General features: G+C 46.6%; 1 protein-coding gene across 3 annotated transcripts; it reads left to right on the top strand.

The window, feature by feature from the left end:
• Positions 1–1,070: 1,070 nt before the first annotated feature.
• Positions 1,071–13,784, top strand: LOC122397040 (protein disabled). Of its 3 annotated transcripts, XM_043395856.1 has the most exons (8): positions 1,071–1,276; positions 3,799–4,013; positions 4,332–4,475; positions 6,416–6,568; positions 6,653–6,706; positions 6,797–6,901; positions 6,973–7,224; positions 7,321–13,784. In XM_043395856.1, the coding sequence occupies exons 1-8, from the start codon at positions 1,240–1,242 to the stop codon at positions 11,413–11,415; spliced, it is 5,055 nt and encodes a 1,684-aa protein (XP_043251791.1). In that variant the 5' UTR covers positions 1,071–1,239; the 3' UTR covers positions 11,416–13,784. The 3 variants fall into 3 exon arrangements, with proteins under 3 accessions (XP_043251791.1, XP_043251790.1, XP_043251789.1); XM_043395855.1 differs by having other exon boundaries at positions 3,799–3,971; positions 6,653–6,901; XM_043395854.1 differs by having other exon boundaries at positions 6,653–6,901.
• The last annotated feature ends 1,417 nt before the right edge of the window (positions 13,785–15,201 follow it).

The following is a 15,201-nucleotide window of genomic DNA, read 5'->3' as shown; positions in this document are numbered from 1 at the left end:
TAGTGACGCCATCTCCGGAGCTAGAACCGCAACTATTGATGTGCACAATGCGGTGTACGTGTCCATCTTGTCTGTACTTTGTTTATGATTTACCCCCGTCCGTGCCAGGTACTGGCTTCTAATTTGTTTACAATTAGAAGAAAATAAAATAAACAAACGTATATATCACATCATATCACGAATGGAATAATTTCCAACAACACTAGCAAGCTCTGGATACGCAGTAGATAGAACGTTTTTACAAGTGTATGTAAAGTACACGTTAATAAAAAGAATACTTGACCCCCGATAAAGATCCTTTGAATATTTATTTCTTGCTTTCGTGTACCAACGTTACGTTCTTATTCGGTTCGATAAAAATCGTAAGAAATTCGCGTGGAAAGGAGGGATGAGTTTCGCCAGGTGATCGTTCGCAAACGCGCCACCGCGGAGTAGGTGACCAACGACGGAGAACAAAAGCAGTAGGGCAATTGAAATTTTTATCCCGGTCGATACGCGAAACGCGATGAAAAAAAGCACTCGAACGAAAGATTTTCGTTCCAACGTGAACGAGACCGCTCCGGAGACGTGATTCGGTTCTGTGGACGACGTGGACCTTGCAGGTTAATAGGAAAATCGCTAGCGGGAAAGCGCGCGCTTAGCGGGAAATATTCTCTGTGGCCCCGGAGCGACGACGCCACGTACTAGATGGTATATTATTGATCAATAAGAGAGGCTAACATGGATGACCCGTGCCGGCAGAGGCGGCCGCTACTTCCTTCGTATTTTAACGCCACGCGCCTGTATCGCGAGAAACTGATCACGGAACCGTGCCCCGGGGATCTCGGTGTTCTTCCGGTTGTCTGCGACAACGTGCAAGCGTGTTTGCGGGACGAGAATCACCGACCGTATGTGAAACGCGCCAATCTCGTACTTCCGTGGGAATACGCGAATCGAGGGAGACAGAGGGAGTAACGTAAGAGTAACGGCTGGATAGCAAGAGCACGAGATAGGCCGCGGGTGAAAAAGGGTGAGAGTGGGAGCAAGAGGGACGGAGAGAGGGAGGGAAAGGGAAAGATAGAGCCGTGAAGGGCGACGGAGACAGGACTAAAGGGAGAAAGACAAGTGTGAGCGACATGTGCCTGTGTTGAGAATTCTGTCCACGATAGTGCGGCGGCCGAGGGTGCGCCGAGAGAGAAGATCGGTTATTTTTTCCTCTCCTATATCCGATACTCTCTCGTCGCTTACACGGGACTATCGATGCAGACCTTACGGAAGAAAAACAGTCCGCGCAAGTGTAAGTAAAAAACCACCCCCTACGAAATTGCACAATTTCCATGGATACGTCAGAACGTGCTTTGTCAACGTTGTATTGTGGCTCGGTGATATCGTTGTGATTCGAATCGGCAGGTATGCGTCACGACCGTGGAACATTCTCCAAGTTTCGTGCGATTTATTAATGTTCTGGAAGCATGACGTTGTGATACCACCCTGTAGATCGGTTATAGGGAGCCTCGGAATATGGCTTCCCTTCTTTAAGAGGGAGAAAGACGACTGTCGGCCAATTCGAATCCAACCGAACGATCCGATACGCGATGGATGTATGGATTGTGATGCAAGTGAAAGAGTGAAACGAACGAAAGCGAGTAGAGTTTTTTTTGGGTAGAGAGAGGACTGTCAATTTGCGATTTTCGCGCGAGCTTTCGTAGCACTTGCATCGTACCGACCGCGATAGTGCAGTCTGCTTATGTGGGTGTCCGTATGCGCTTTTGCCACCAGATGGATGCACCGACCACTTCGTCGTACGTGCATTGTAAACGGTGTATAAGGGTAGACCGAGAGCATTCGATGGAACTTTAGCCTTCCTGAAAGTTCTATTTTGTTCTTTACGTTCGATCTTTCCCAAAAGAACATTGAATCTTCTTATTTTGTTATTGATCTCTACCGTTCGTATCATATCCAACGCTAACGATTTAGAAACAAATAAGATAGCAGTGCTTTTAGCGATAAGAATTAAAGCAAACAGATTCAGCCAAATAAGATTAGGGTGCAAACTTTAATAGAGAGGACCACGTGTTTGATATGCCTGTTTCGGATCCAGTACCGTTTGATGAAAAAGACGATCGATACCTCCAAAACCAGTTTTACGTTTCTTCCCTTGCATCATGGAAATGTCTTTTTTCAAATCATCTTTCTATGTTAATGTGCCTAGCTAAGGACAGGGCCGGAACAAAATTTCCGAGGCCCGGGGAACTTATAAACTTTTCTAAAAGGGAAAACGTTCAACAAACTTCATATATTTCTAGCTCCATGGAGAAAAACAATTTTATTTGTCGAAACATTTGGAAATTTAACCACTCTGGGCAAAAATTATGGTGCACGATAAGGGGGGCGATACGTAGTCCACGAGTTCACCCTCGAATAGCTCAATCACACCAAATTATCCCCTCTGAGACTGTGTAACTTTTATTCTAAAAACTTTTTGATGTAATCGACAGCTTGAAAGTTATCGAAGGGGATCGATTTGAATGACTCATCGCGTGCACCCTGAATTTTCATTGTTTTACGCAACGAAGCGGTTGTTGTGACAGCGCGGGAGCAAAGGAAGATGGTGTGCGAAGGAAAAAGCTCGTACGGAGGCGATCGAGCTTAAGCAGAGAAATTGTCGGGGGCGGAGGGGCGGCGGGGGGAGGGGAAGGGAGGGCATGAATTGGTTATCCGGATAGAGTCTCAAGTATCGACAGTTGGCGTTCTCCACTCGAGGCGTACGAGGACGTTCAAACAAATGTGCCGGTGTGGTCGTGACTATTAAAGTCGCGAGGGGTCGAGAAAAGTGTTCGCGAAGCGGCTTCTGGTACCGGGAGATTTCAACAAATTGCCCGTGGCAAAGACAAAGCGTGCTGGCTCGGCGCTGTCCGACGCACGGAAGAATAGAGAACTAACAACCGGTCGGCTGAAACGGGCAACCACCGAGCAGATTATCACGGCGACGACGAGTACGTTCGATCTTCGAACGGTTAAATTTTTTAATGCGTCCCGACGGGCAAAGGATCGAATTTGCCCTCGTTACGCGCTTCGAAAGGGGTACGAGGGGGTACGAGGGCGACGGAAAAGCGAAACAAATTGCTTGTCTCGAGGACGCTCGAAAGGATCCTCGTTTCACGTTTTTCACGGGTAGGCAAATTGATCGTATGGCCGATCAATGTTAGCTCAAGAGGCTCGAAATCGTCGTCGTTGGATCGCTTCGAGACCCCCCGCAGCCACCTACCCGATAATTCAATGCGATTCTGCTTCGCGCGAGTTTGAATAAGGCCACACGTTGGGATATTAAAACGAGCATCTAAGGTTGGCCGCACACGGATGCGTCCCAGCATGCCTCGCATTTCGCTTTACGCTTCGTCTATCGTGTCGCGTAGATATTATTAATTATTGGTGCTCCTCCATTCGATTGCTATTGTGAATCGAATGCAGAGGGGTTTCCGGTAATCGGTGGTACAAATAAAATTGTTGAAATGGCTGTCTATTTTATATTCCTATAGATACATTGCTTACACTCTGCATTATTTAGTGTGATAAATTGCATAAAATAAAGAAACTGCACAAGAACGCTGTCTTTTATTTTTCGTTGGTATATCTTGGGTTGCCTCGGATGGAAGTTAACGCGTTCACTGTCCGGTCTCTTGGCGGCGTATCCGAAACCGTAGCGCAATGACCCATATACGGATCATGGACAGTGAACGGCAATGTTTAAGGATGAAATAAATTAGCTTCATTGGCAATATCGCAGTGGTAACGCGGCGATCGAATCGTGTTTTTCAGTCAAGTACGAACCAACCCGATTTCTTGGGGAGGGTATGTCGTTCAAGGCAAAGTTGATTGGCATATTGGAAGTATCGGAAGCGAGCGGGGATCGGATGTGTCAAGCAGCTTTGGCGGACCTGAAGATGGCGATTCGGGCTGCCGGTGAACACAAACAACGAATCACCATCCAGGTCAGCATCGATGGAGTACGCTTGCGGGACGAAAAGTCTGGGGTAAAAGCTCTAATAGCTTTTCTATTAAAGTCAATGCAATTCCCGTGTTTTATTTTATTTCCCGAGCCCGAAATTGACCAGCGAGATCGCGACAACCGTTTCTGGAGTTGATTTCCCCTTTTATTCACAGTTCCATAAATTTCCAACGAGTTTCCAACCGGCGAAAACACTTCTACAGTCACTTTTGATTCGCGATCTCTCGTAGACAATTTTCTATTTGCGTTCTGTTCACTTTGATCGAAAGGAAAGTTTTGTTTAATTGTATTGGCTTGCACGATTCAACAAAATTTCGATGATAGTGTTTGATCGTTTCCTCAGGTCTGTCTGTATCACCATCCTGTGCATAAGATATCGTTCATCGCGCAGGATATTTGCGATTCGAGGGCTTTTGGATATATTTTCGGCTCTCCGGATACTGGGCATCGTTTCTTCGGCATAAAAACGGACAAAGCTGCGAGCCAAGTAAGATGTACCCGTTAATCCACGTTGAAATTGATTTTTACATTACAAACGCAGCGTACAATTGGCTGAATGTAAATCGAAAACTATTTATTTTGAGTTTGGAACGTAAGTTGAAAAACAAGTGGCTCTGCTACTATTTATCAATAAATAATTTCATGTTTGCAAAAGAGTTGAAGATTAGTACTAACAATATTCATTGAAACATCGTGTTTAGGATTTTGTGATCATTTAAAATAGAATAAATATCTTCGACTCTTCTGTAAACATCAAGATATCTTTCCTGTGTTGAATGATTGCAAAATCTTATACACATTGTTTATTACTAGTCGATCTTTTACTAAACATTTTTAATCACAAAGCTGGTGTTACGTAACGAAACAAATAGAAATCTAAACAGGTAAATAGCGCTAAATATCTGAATCTATTTTATTACGAAATTTTGGCTTCATAATCAAGGCTCTGGACAACGCCGCTAGAGGGTTATTTGCTTAAACCAGTTCTCACGGGTTCATTAAGCAAATGACTCTGTTATACAGGAGTCGATCGAAACATTTAATGACATTTGTGGTAAGGTCTGTTGGATCAGTTTCACTGATGAGTTCGCCAGTAACCTAGGATGGAAACGAGTTTTTTATTGGGAACCATCTGTTTCCATATAAGACTCCTTTTAAGATCCTCTAAAAGGCACCGATACGTTGCATTATCTTAGATTAATGGTCCATACTCCTTCTCCCTTACTTTTAAAACCGTTTAAACGCTCTGATCTAAATCTGATCCAAAAGTCGTCGCGTATTTTGTCTTTCGGAAAAAAGGAAGCGTCCGCGTTTTAATTCGTTGGGGAATTCGTTGGTGCGCGGTTACGATTCGTAAACGCGATCGAAGCGTGTGATTTGTCGAGAACGGTTCGCTTTGGAGAAGCGAGGGGGTCTAAAATGATATTTGTCCAATCCGGGGAAGCAATATCGACCTCGGTGGCTCCGTAATTTCGGAGGGGCATGTAAATAATTGCATTATACGATTCAGCCTACTACTCCACCGATACGCTGCGGGAGATTGTTGTTCGATTATACGCGATTCCCTCCGTGCTCGTTCAAAGAGATTGCAATTTCTTCAACTTCAGCTCCCTTCGACCAACGCTTTTGCATGCGCCATTCTCTAATTTTTTTTGTCTCGAGTGCACGAAACACCGATTCCCAAACTATTTTCAAATATATGAATTCTCTAACAGCACGCACGCATATTGTTTGTCAACGGAGATGGGCGAAACTCTAAATAAAAATTACAATTAAATTACATTTACATTGTATGTCTTTTATCAGTCATTTATTGATCGAACAAAATTCTGCCCATCTTTGGAGCGTCGCTTTTCTATTCGTTATTATTGTGTTTGCGTCCATTTGTTTTCTTGAATGCTTATGAACAGTTTACGAAGAACAGTCTGACCACAAAATGTTGCTTGAAAAATTGCAATGCAAATTATTGATGTCTAATCGAGGTTGTTTATTACACTAGCTGGTAGACAGTTATGGCCTAATCTTTTTTATACAGAATCGTGAATGGGTACCGTGAGTTAATATTCTTAGTTATGCTTAAACACCCCAGGAAGATCAGAGATTCTTTCCTCTACTTAGATCGCTATTACACGCCTTAGATTTTGAGATACTTTACTAGCAGAATACGTAAACTGGCTAATAATTTTAGTATAAACTCACATTTCGATCTAGTGTGAGTAGAATCATCGCCTCAGATTTAATTACAGAGCTAGCCGCTAAATAAACTATCAAAATTCCGACGCAATACCTTTGCAATATTCTTTAGCACTACGCATACTAACTGAACAAAAATGTACTTACATTCATCCACCATTCTGATTATGTATAGTCGTGCAAGAACAGGTCTGTCTCTTTTTATCATTCAATTTGACAAAAAAACCATTGCAGGCGGCGATAGCTATGAACGACTTGTTTCAAGTGGTCTTCGAGCTGAAAAAGAAAGAAATCGAGCTGACGAAACAACACTTGGAGCAAAATGCCATAGGCGTTATTAAGTTACACAATCGTGGCATTTTCACCGAACCTACACCCGACACCAAAGTAAATTCTATAATATAACGATGCTATAATATACCATATCGAATAAAACATTTATAATAACCAATAAAATATTTTCTTTAATAGGGTGCAGCAGGAACCGAGTCCTCTCTTCATCGAGCAAAGAACACGAATCCGGAGGTAGACATACAACCTGAGAAAAGAAACGAATGTCAAAGTGGTGTAATAGCGGATTTATTAGACTTACAATTTGAACTAAATTCTCTACAGCAAGGAATCCATCACATGGAGAAAAATACCCCCGAGAATCCACCGCCATCCGCGGACAGTCTTTTCGAACCTGATCCGTTCGGTGATTCGTTCGCGAACATGAAGGTAAACCAACACTTCCAATATTCTCAAACTAAACTTTAACTACAGCGTTTAACATCTTTGTTCGATTACAGTTGGAAGACACTGTGCGGCCTATCCTGCCGCCACCGCCATCAGGCCCAAAAAGAGGTCACTTGGACCGACAGCAAACGATTCCAGGTCCCCAATCGTCGGTCACGTCAAGCCCAGCGACGACTGTAACCAGCAAGACGCCACCGCTTCAAAGTTCGGTTCAATGGTTCGACAAGGACGCGGAGACTCTTTTCAGCGATAGCGAGGTCACCAGTTCAGAAAAGAGTACCATTGTCAAAAAAGAACAAGATGAGGTAAACGTCACAACACGCTAATAACAAGACCTTTGGAACACCCAGATAGGGAAGCTAAACGCTGCTAACACAACTTGAAAACGTAATTTGTTGCAGACTCAGGCCAGAAGCCCGCAGATAGACGTCTTCACGGAATTGGATCCGCTGGGTACCGGCCTGATAAAGCCGTACGTGGACAAGAAGGATTTCTTCCAGCATTTAAAAAATCCCCCGAAAAAGGTGCTGAAGGATCTGGTATCCACCAGCTCGGACACGTTCCCCACGAACTTCAGCGGCGGCTCGGATTCCGCGGAGTCGGAGACCCAGGCGCGAAACGACTTGCTGTCGAAGGACAATCAGTTCGACGACAGCAACTTCGCGAATTTCGACAGGTTCGACGAGATCGAGGCGGTTCAGCCGGCCGTCGAGCGGGCCGATTCCTCGCGGAAGACGGAGGCTGGGCCAAAGGCTCATCATCAGCCGCTATCCGTGTCCCTGCCGCCCGAGGAACCGACTGGTTCGACCTCCCCGGCGGTTTCAACCGTATCCGGAGGCGCTACCTTGCTCAGTCGAATGGACAAAGACTCCTCCGACTACGTGCACGGGTTGGTTCCACTTCCAAGTCCCATGAAGTCCGGGCGCAAGAAGGACTTCGACATCGACTTGCCTGCTGGCAAAGTACAGCCCATAGACAAGCCGTTTATGGTCGATTTCACAACGACCACCGAGTCGCCGGCGTCCCCGTTAAAGTCTTGTTCTTCCGACGCGAATTCGCGACTCTCCAGCTCGTCTGCGGAGCTGGAGCTGGTCCCCGAGCCTCCCCCGCGAGGGGTAGCCAACATCCTGATCAATCCGCCGCCTCTGCCCCCGAAGAAGCAGGGCGGCAGGGGCGGCGTCAAGCCTCCGCCGCGGCCACCGCACACAGAGGGCTACTTTCACTACGATTTCCCTGAACGCGAGCATCCCACGCCCGTCGTAGCCAAGGACAGGAGCAAGAGTCCATTAAAGGACACGAAGAGCCACTTCGACGACAACTTTAGCCCGCCCCTTCAGCTGTCCACCAAATCGGATTTAATCGGTTCGATGACCACGTCGACCTTTGAGGATTCCTTCAGATCTATGATGCCTACGACGAACCTGTCCACGTTCTTCACGTCTACCAACGTATCCACCACGGCGAAAAAGGCGAAGCCTTCGTTGGATATTACACTGAGTCAGTTGACGTCCTCGAACCTGAACGAATTAGCCAATAGTCTCGGGATGACTGTTCAGGAGCTGACGAGTTTAACGCTTCAGCAACTCACGGACTGCTTGGCGACCCTGTCCACCAAAGATGCTTCCACGAACGAAATGGAGGAAGTCACGAGACAGGAATTCGCTACCGTGAAGCAACAGCCTGATATTAGTCAATCGAAATCCTACGCAGAGTCCCAAGCCTTCGTCAAAGTGAACACCGACCAGGAACCCAAATGCGACGCTACTTACGACAAGTACGCGGTCTTTCGGGAACTGTTGGAACTGGAACAGATGAAGAGAAGCGAGGAAGACGCGATGCAAGACACGGTCGAAGAGGAGGCGACCGACGTGATGCAAGACGCGGTCGAAGAGGAGGTGTCGGACGCGATGAAGGAAACGTTCGAAACTGCTTCGGAGCCCGACGACGACAGCAAATCGGAAACCACAGTTTCCTTGGTGAATCTTACGGTGAAGCTTCCTCCAAGTAGCGAAGATTTAACAACGGAGGAGTTACCCAACGTAAACTTCGAGGAAATAAACGAGCCATCCTCGAGCTCCGCGAGCGAGAAGGCCCAGTCGGTGGAAACGGAAGCCACCGCCAGAATGTCGATGACGGAAGCGGAAATCAGGACCGAATTCGGGACGAAGCAAAGCACCGAGGCCGAGGAGGAGCCCGAGAGGCGAGATTCGATGGCGGACGACGAAGAAACGGAAGCTCCTGAGAAAATCAGCGACACTAATGAGGACCTGGACAAGCCAGCGACGGTGAGCAACGCGGAAGAGACTAATGGCTTGGCGTCGGAGAAGACGAGAGTCAAGTCCTCGATATCGACGTCCAGCGACAGGTACGCTGCTCTACGCGAGATTTTAGGAGAACCGGAACCGTTGCCCAAGCAAACGGAGGAGGACGCGTCCAACTCCGCCCAAGTGTCACCTGTGCTTTCTTCCTCAACCCAGTCGAAGGGCATAGCGGAAGTGGAGCTGCTCAATCTATTCTCCGACACGCCGCCATCGTCATCCAGCCCGAAGAAACAGATTAAAAAGGAGGAAGAATCGAAATCAATGGGCATGGACATCTTCGAGGAGATAAAGATGCTGAGCACCGGGACGCACGCCGCGAAAGGAACCACATCCACGATTTCGGAGGACATATTCTGCCCGTTCACGGAGCTGAAACAGGAAACGGATGATAACAAGGACGACGGAAACTGGGCGAAGTTCGACACGGGTCTGTTCGTGTCTGACAGACCGTCTTGCGAGGGCACACCTTCGATCAGCGGCACCTCGCCGTGGTCTCCGGACGGTAAAGAGTTCCACAAGGACGTGGTGTTCAGGGCCAGCGTGTATCGTCACTCTGGTGACAGCGACAACGAATGGAAGGACGAGGAGGAGAGCGAGGAGAGCAACGGAAGGTCGCGCGGGGGCGGTGGATTCTGGTGCAGGCGTCATCCTCGCTTCGACGCGTCCGCGTTCGGCGACAGATCGTTCTACGAGGAAGCCGGACCCGTTCCCGACAACAAGAGGGACAGAAGCTTCCGTGACAGGATGGTGAAGAAGTCCCGCGAGGCGTCGTGGATCAAAAATCACAATTATAGACCGCGCGACCCGACCTGGCACGACGAGAGCCAATGGGAGGAGTCCAGAAACTATCCCCATCGCAAGATGCAGTACAAGGACGAGGAGGACCAATACGACGCGCACTGGAAATGCAGATCGCAGCCTCAACATTGGAACTGGCCGCACGAGCCGTTCTACGACGAGGAGAGGAAGAGGAAGCTGACCCTATGGACCAAGGAGGATAGATTCGGTAGTCAAGAGAGCATGGGTTACGACGAGGAGGACAGACGACACAGGAGGAAGTACGAAAGGAGAAGGTGGGAGGAGGACGCTAGATTCTGGAACAGGAGGACAGCGGGTCCGCCAGATTTCGATTATCCTACCAGGGAGAGCTATTACTACTATCGAGAGGGCAGAGAGAGACCACACGACTATGCAGCCGCCTGGGACGAAGAGTATGCCACCGATAGACCCGGAGACGACATGCCTAAATACTCCTGCAGGAGGAGATACTGGCCCAAGAGGCCCAACAGCGCGAACGAGGGCCGCAACACCGACGTTGTCTACACGGAATCGCGCGGCAAGTTCGGCACGTCCAGATCCGAGTGCAGCGACAACGACTCCGACCCCTATCTACGACCCTCTCAGCGCTCGAGGAGTCGCGAGAGCTACTGGGGCAGCGACCAGGAATACGACAGCTGGGCAGAGAGGCCCTACTGGTCGGAGGGTCCAGACTCCAAGAGCGAGAGCCTTCATCGCAAACGAGTACCCAGGCACAAGCCACGAAATCCGCACGCCAAGACTCAGAGTCCCTTCGAAGACGACTTTGCCCAAAGCGTGGAGCACGTGGACCCCTCCGCCGTCGAGTCTCTGGCCACGGTCGAACCCCGGGTCCGTACAGACACAAACGATCAGAAACCACCCCCGTCTAGTCCCTCCTCTAGCAAGAGGTACGCCAAGGACCTCCCCAGGAAAGAGATCCAGAGGGAGTACAGCAAGAGATCCAGCTACTTCGAGGATGATCTCACGCCCACGGCGAGCGCCTCCAGCGACGCGTCAGACCGCCAGAGGCTACCCTCCGACCTCAAAGCAACACCGGAAGAGCTACCCTGCGATACCAAGGAGGGCCATCAAGCAGCCGATGGTTTCGTGTCGGAGGACAGCGGTCGCGACTCTTTCTTCAATGGCGATCTCAGATACGACGACGACGCGTTCGCGTTCAAGTCCGAGATGGAGGACAACGTGCCGGAGCATCGCGCCACGACGCTACCCCTGAAGAACCATAGCCGCCAGGGCAAGTACAGTACCGGGAACAACAATAACAAGTCGCGGGGCGACCAGTACATCAGGAAGTCCGAGTCGGTGAACATATTCGTCAGGGAGAACGACCCCTTCGACGACGACGACTTCTTTAATTGATAAGTCGTCCTTCGAGCGTTCGAATCGCACGGTGCTGGACATTGCGACATCAGCCGATCGGGTGGACCTTGAAATGGTCGATTTTTGTTCAGATTATCCCCAGTATGCTCCCGATGCTAAATTTATCGATGTTCGTCGAGGTTTGCTAACGTATCTTGGAATGTTTGAGGGTGGTCGCTGAATTGGTTGACCGTTCAAGGACACGGAGGGAAGGAACAGAGATTTCAGTCAAGGATAAAGATGGTCCTCGATCGACCAACCGATTTGGTGATCGTTCCAGAAGCAACTTCACCACGTGACATTCTATACTTATTTCTAATTATGTTCGATCGTCTGATGCTAACGAGGTTCGTACTGCAACTCAAGGGAATCATTGTCCAAGATATCGACCACCAGGAGGTATGGTCATCATACAGAAGCTAGTCATTGTTTTAATAAATTTGTACATAATGTTATCGGTGTTAGCATAAAATTGATTCGGTGATAGAAGTCTGTATATGTGTGTGCAGTTTATATGACACTTGTTTACACAGTAACTTCGGCGCGGTACTTTAAATTTGTAATCATGGTTCCACCGACTATAGTTATCTCGTGTTTTTTGCTTTATTCGTTTGATACGATGATGCTAGTCATATCGAGACACGTTAGGATAATTGTAAGATAACAGGCACGATTTCTGATCGATTGAAACTGTTGGGAGGACTATTGTTGCTTCCGGGTGTGAGTCGCGTCATTTTGATTATTTATTTATTCTAACTTCGATCACTTACGAGATATTTGCTTGGACGTTCATGGACTGTTCGATATTTATTTTATTCTGCTTCCTATTACTTTTACTGCCATACTTTAAGCCCTTATAGCCGCTACACACCCTCTTTGTCCCTATTGACTATCGACCCTAGTTTTAAGCTATTGAGTTGATCGATTGAAACCGAAGTCGATTATGCTTCAAGCGATAATCGTAAGTGTTGCTATCGATGTTGTTGACGCGACAAATTATTTGTAATATCCGTTTTTAACGATGTATTTAAACTATTTTCGTTGGTCTAATGTCTGCTAGTGAGAATACAATAACTCTAGTTAATAAACACTGTTGCTGAGAACGTTGGAAAAGGACGCGACTCGTACCCGAAAATGTCCAACACCTTTTGACTCAGCGAGAACTCGATTCGTGAAAGCCTGAACGATCTCATTTGATAGGTATTGTTTGGAACGTCGAAGAATCAAAATGTGACTTTTATACACTTTTGACTGAAACGATCTTCGTTCGCGCGAAACTATACCATATTGAAGACGGCATAGATAGACTCAATTGTCGATTCCTTTCGGACGTTTCTCTTCGGAGCGAGACGGGAAAGTCGGTCCAGCTAGTCTTGTAAAGTCTGTTTATTTGTAAAAAAAAAAAACACAAGAAGAGAAAACGAAAAAAGGAAATCGTATCAAGTCGCGACACGACATTACATTATTTATTTGTTTGCCAGCAACAGCACGCTGCGTTTACCTTTTAGCTTATGTTATTTATGTATAGATATGCGCATCGACATCTCGTGATGAATGTACTTAAACGCTGTAGCAGGCGAATTATTTATTATCATTTAAATAGTGACTCTAACTGTGTTAAAAACTAGTCAGAATTGTACTGACAATAATATACAGTCCCAATACAAATACAATTACCGACTGTGAAGAGATGAATTTCTGTTTAATCACTTACGAGCTGCGGTTTAATGTCGTTGTGTAACCCATGTTATAAATTCGCTATTTTTTCTCTATCAATTATCTCTATGAAACTTTCGAGCTCGAGGAAAATGTCTCGAATTTAACGTACATGAATAAAGGACACGTATAGAGTAAATTATTTAAAAACTCGCTGTTATAACACTGTGCTTGATAACTAAAAAAAAATTGCACGTTAAAAAGAAAAGTATATCGAAATCAATCGTGATATTTGCCAACGAGGCACGTCGAATAAATGAAAAGTTCTATACTTCGATGGGCAGCACGATAAAGATGATACAAATAACGTAAACGCGATTTAACGAATTATAATTGCTTTTGTTTCACCAGTGAGCGAGACTCGCTGTAATTAGCGATCGATTCAACCGCGTATCCGTCTCGATATAAGTGATTAGCGGAAATGAAAATCCACGGCTACAACGAGGAACAGAAACCACGAGACCCAGGGCGATCAGGAATATGCATGGACGGTGTAATAAAAATTTACAATGTTTACAATAACTCCGTATCTCTGTTATTAATAAAAAATGTCTCCAGCGTGACGCAATCCGCGATTTTAGTGTGCTGTAATCGTGAAACTTGTAATTTTTACCATGACCGTAACGATTTATTCCATGTTGCACATTTGTGTCACCCTCCCAAGTGAAGATGAGTCGCGTTACAGTAAAACGGGAACCGTTCGAATGAATTTTCACTCTAAAAACGTTGGAACAGAATAAAGTTCTTTTGGAAGAAAACATTATTTGTGTGCATGAACGTATCCTCGATGCCATCCGGTTCACCGCCATTATGGATCCACGGAGGTAAGTATGATTCGGTTCGATCTAATTTTTCTTTCTATTCTTTAGATTGTAATCTTTCGTAGCATTTTATTTAAAATAACTAACTACTGTAGAGAAGTCAGCATTAAAAATAGCGAGTCTACTGTTTGAAACTGCGAGAGATGGTCTTCTAAACTCGAACGTGGTAGTTTTGATTTAAAGAATAAACTTTGGGTGACCTCCTGTCGTTGATAATTATATTCTGATCAATCTACGAATTTCGACGGACGAGATTACAAAATCGGAAAATCGCCATTTTTCTCTAGAGGGAGGATTATGCAGCCGCCTAAAAATCGTCAGAGATATACAGATGCCAATGAAGATTATTCTGACTATTCATAAATATATTTAAAAATCGTCACGAAAAGGAATTAATCTGCAGACACGACTGTTTGCATTTTTAATTATCGAGATCTATTTACTGGTTGGAAACGACTATATTTGACCGGGGTGAATTGTTCGAAGGACTTCTTGTGCGCCCTTTGAATGCAACCCCGCGTGTGCACCTTCGGCTTGAAAAAAGCGGAAGAGCTTCGCGTCGCGAAGACGCGGACTCGCCATAGTCTTTGTTGCGATCGGTGGCAGCAGCGGCGGCACCTCCACCCTATCGGAGTGGTTAGATCCCCCGGTTAGCGTGTTCCCCGTTCCTTGATTTGACCGAGCACAATGCACAATAAAAGAGCATTAGATCGTCGGCTTTGTCGAGCGGTTGCACGACTTCTCGTAACAATGGCGTGGCCCCCACTCGGCCAAAGTACTCGAAACACCTGGCAAACAAGGAAACAATGCGCACGAGCCGCACTTCGACGGGATTTCGCGCATTTGGGGTGCGCGCATGCTAACAAATTATCACCCTCCACCTCCACCCTCTCCCCCCCCTCCTGTCACTTTTCTCTCGTTTTCTCATTCCGTCTGCTTCCTCTGTTCGTGCCCGTAAACCGACCAAATACTTTCCTTGCTCTAGCGATTACGCAGCAACCTCGTGTCAGCCAGGTTTAACGACCGCCTCTCGAAATCCCAGCAGTCTCCCATATCTTCTCCTTCGAACTCTGCGCCCCGTAAACACAACCCCTGCAAACTACGAGCACAGACGTTAAGATCGTCGATCTCTCTGTTTTTTACGATCGTTGTAAATGTTTTTTTCGAGTTTGCTCTCGATAGTTTTCCCCGGTTTTGTTCGAGACGCGTTAGAGCCACCCTTATTCGCCGTTGTGCCAGCAGTTGACCC

Source organism: Colletes gigas, unplaced genomic scaffold (genome assembly GCF_013123115.1).
Source record: "Colletes gigas isolate AHSC1104 unplaced genomic scaffold, ASM1312311v1 Colletes_gigas_Sc00008, whole genome shotgun sequence".
Classification (NCBI taxonomy): domain Eukaryota; kingdom Metazoa; phylum Arthropoda; class Insecta; order Hymenoptera; family Colletidae; genus Colletes; species Colletes gigas.
This window is presented reverse-complemented; position numbering and strand designations above follow the sequence as displayed.

Excerpts from the sequence above, each read along its gene's own strand:
- LOC122397040 (XM_043395854.1), top strand. The coding sequence starts at position 1,240 with ATGCAGACCTTACGGAAGAAAAACAGTCCGCGCAAGT. Across the intron at positions 4,476-6,415 it reads CGGACAAAGCTGCGAGCCAA|GCGGCGATAGCTATGAACGA; the intron begins GTAAGATGTACC and ends AAACCATTGCAG. Across the intron at positions 7,225-7,320 it reads TCAAAAAAGAACAAGATGAG|ACTCAGGCCAGAAGCCCGCA; the intron begins GTAAACGTCACA and ends AATTTGTTGCAG.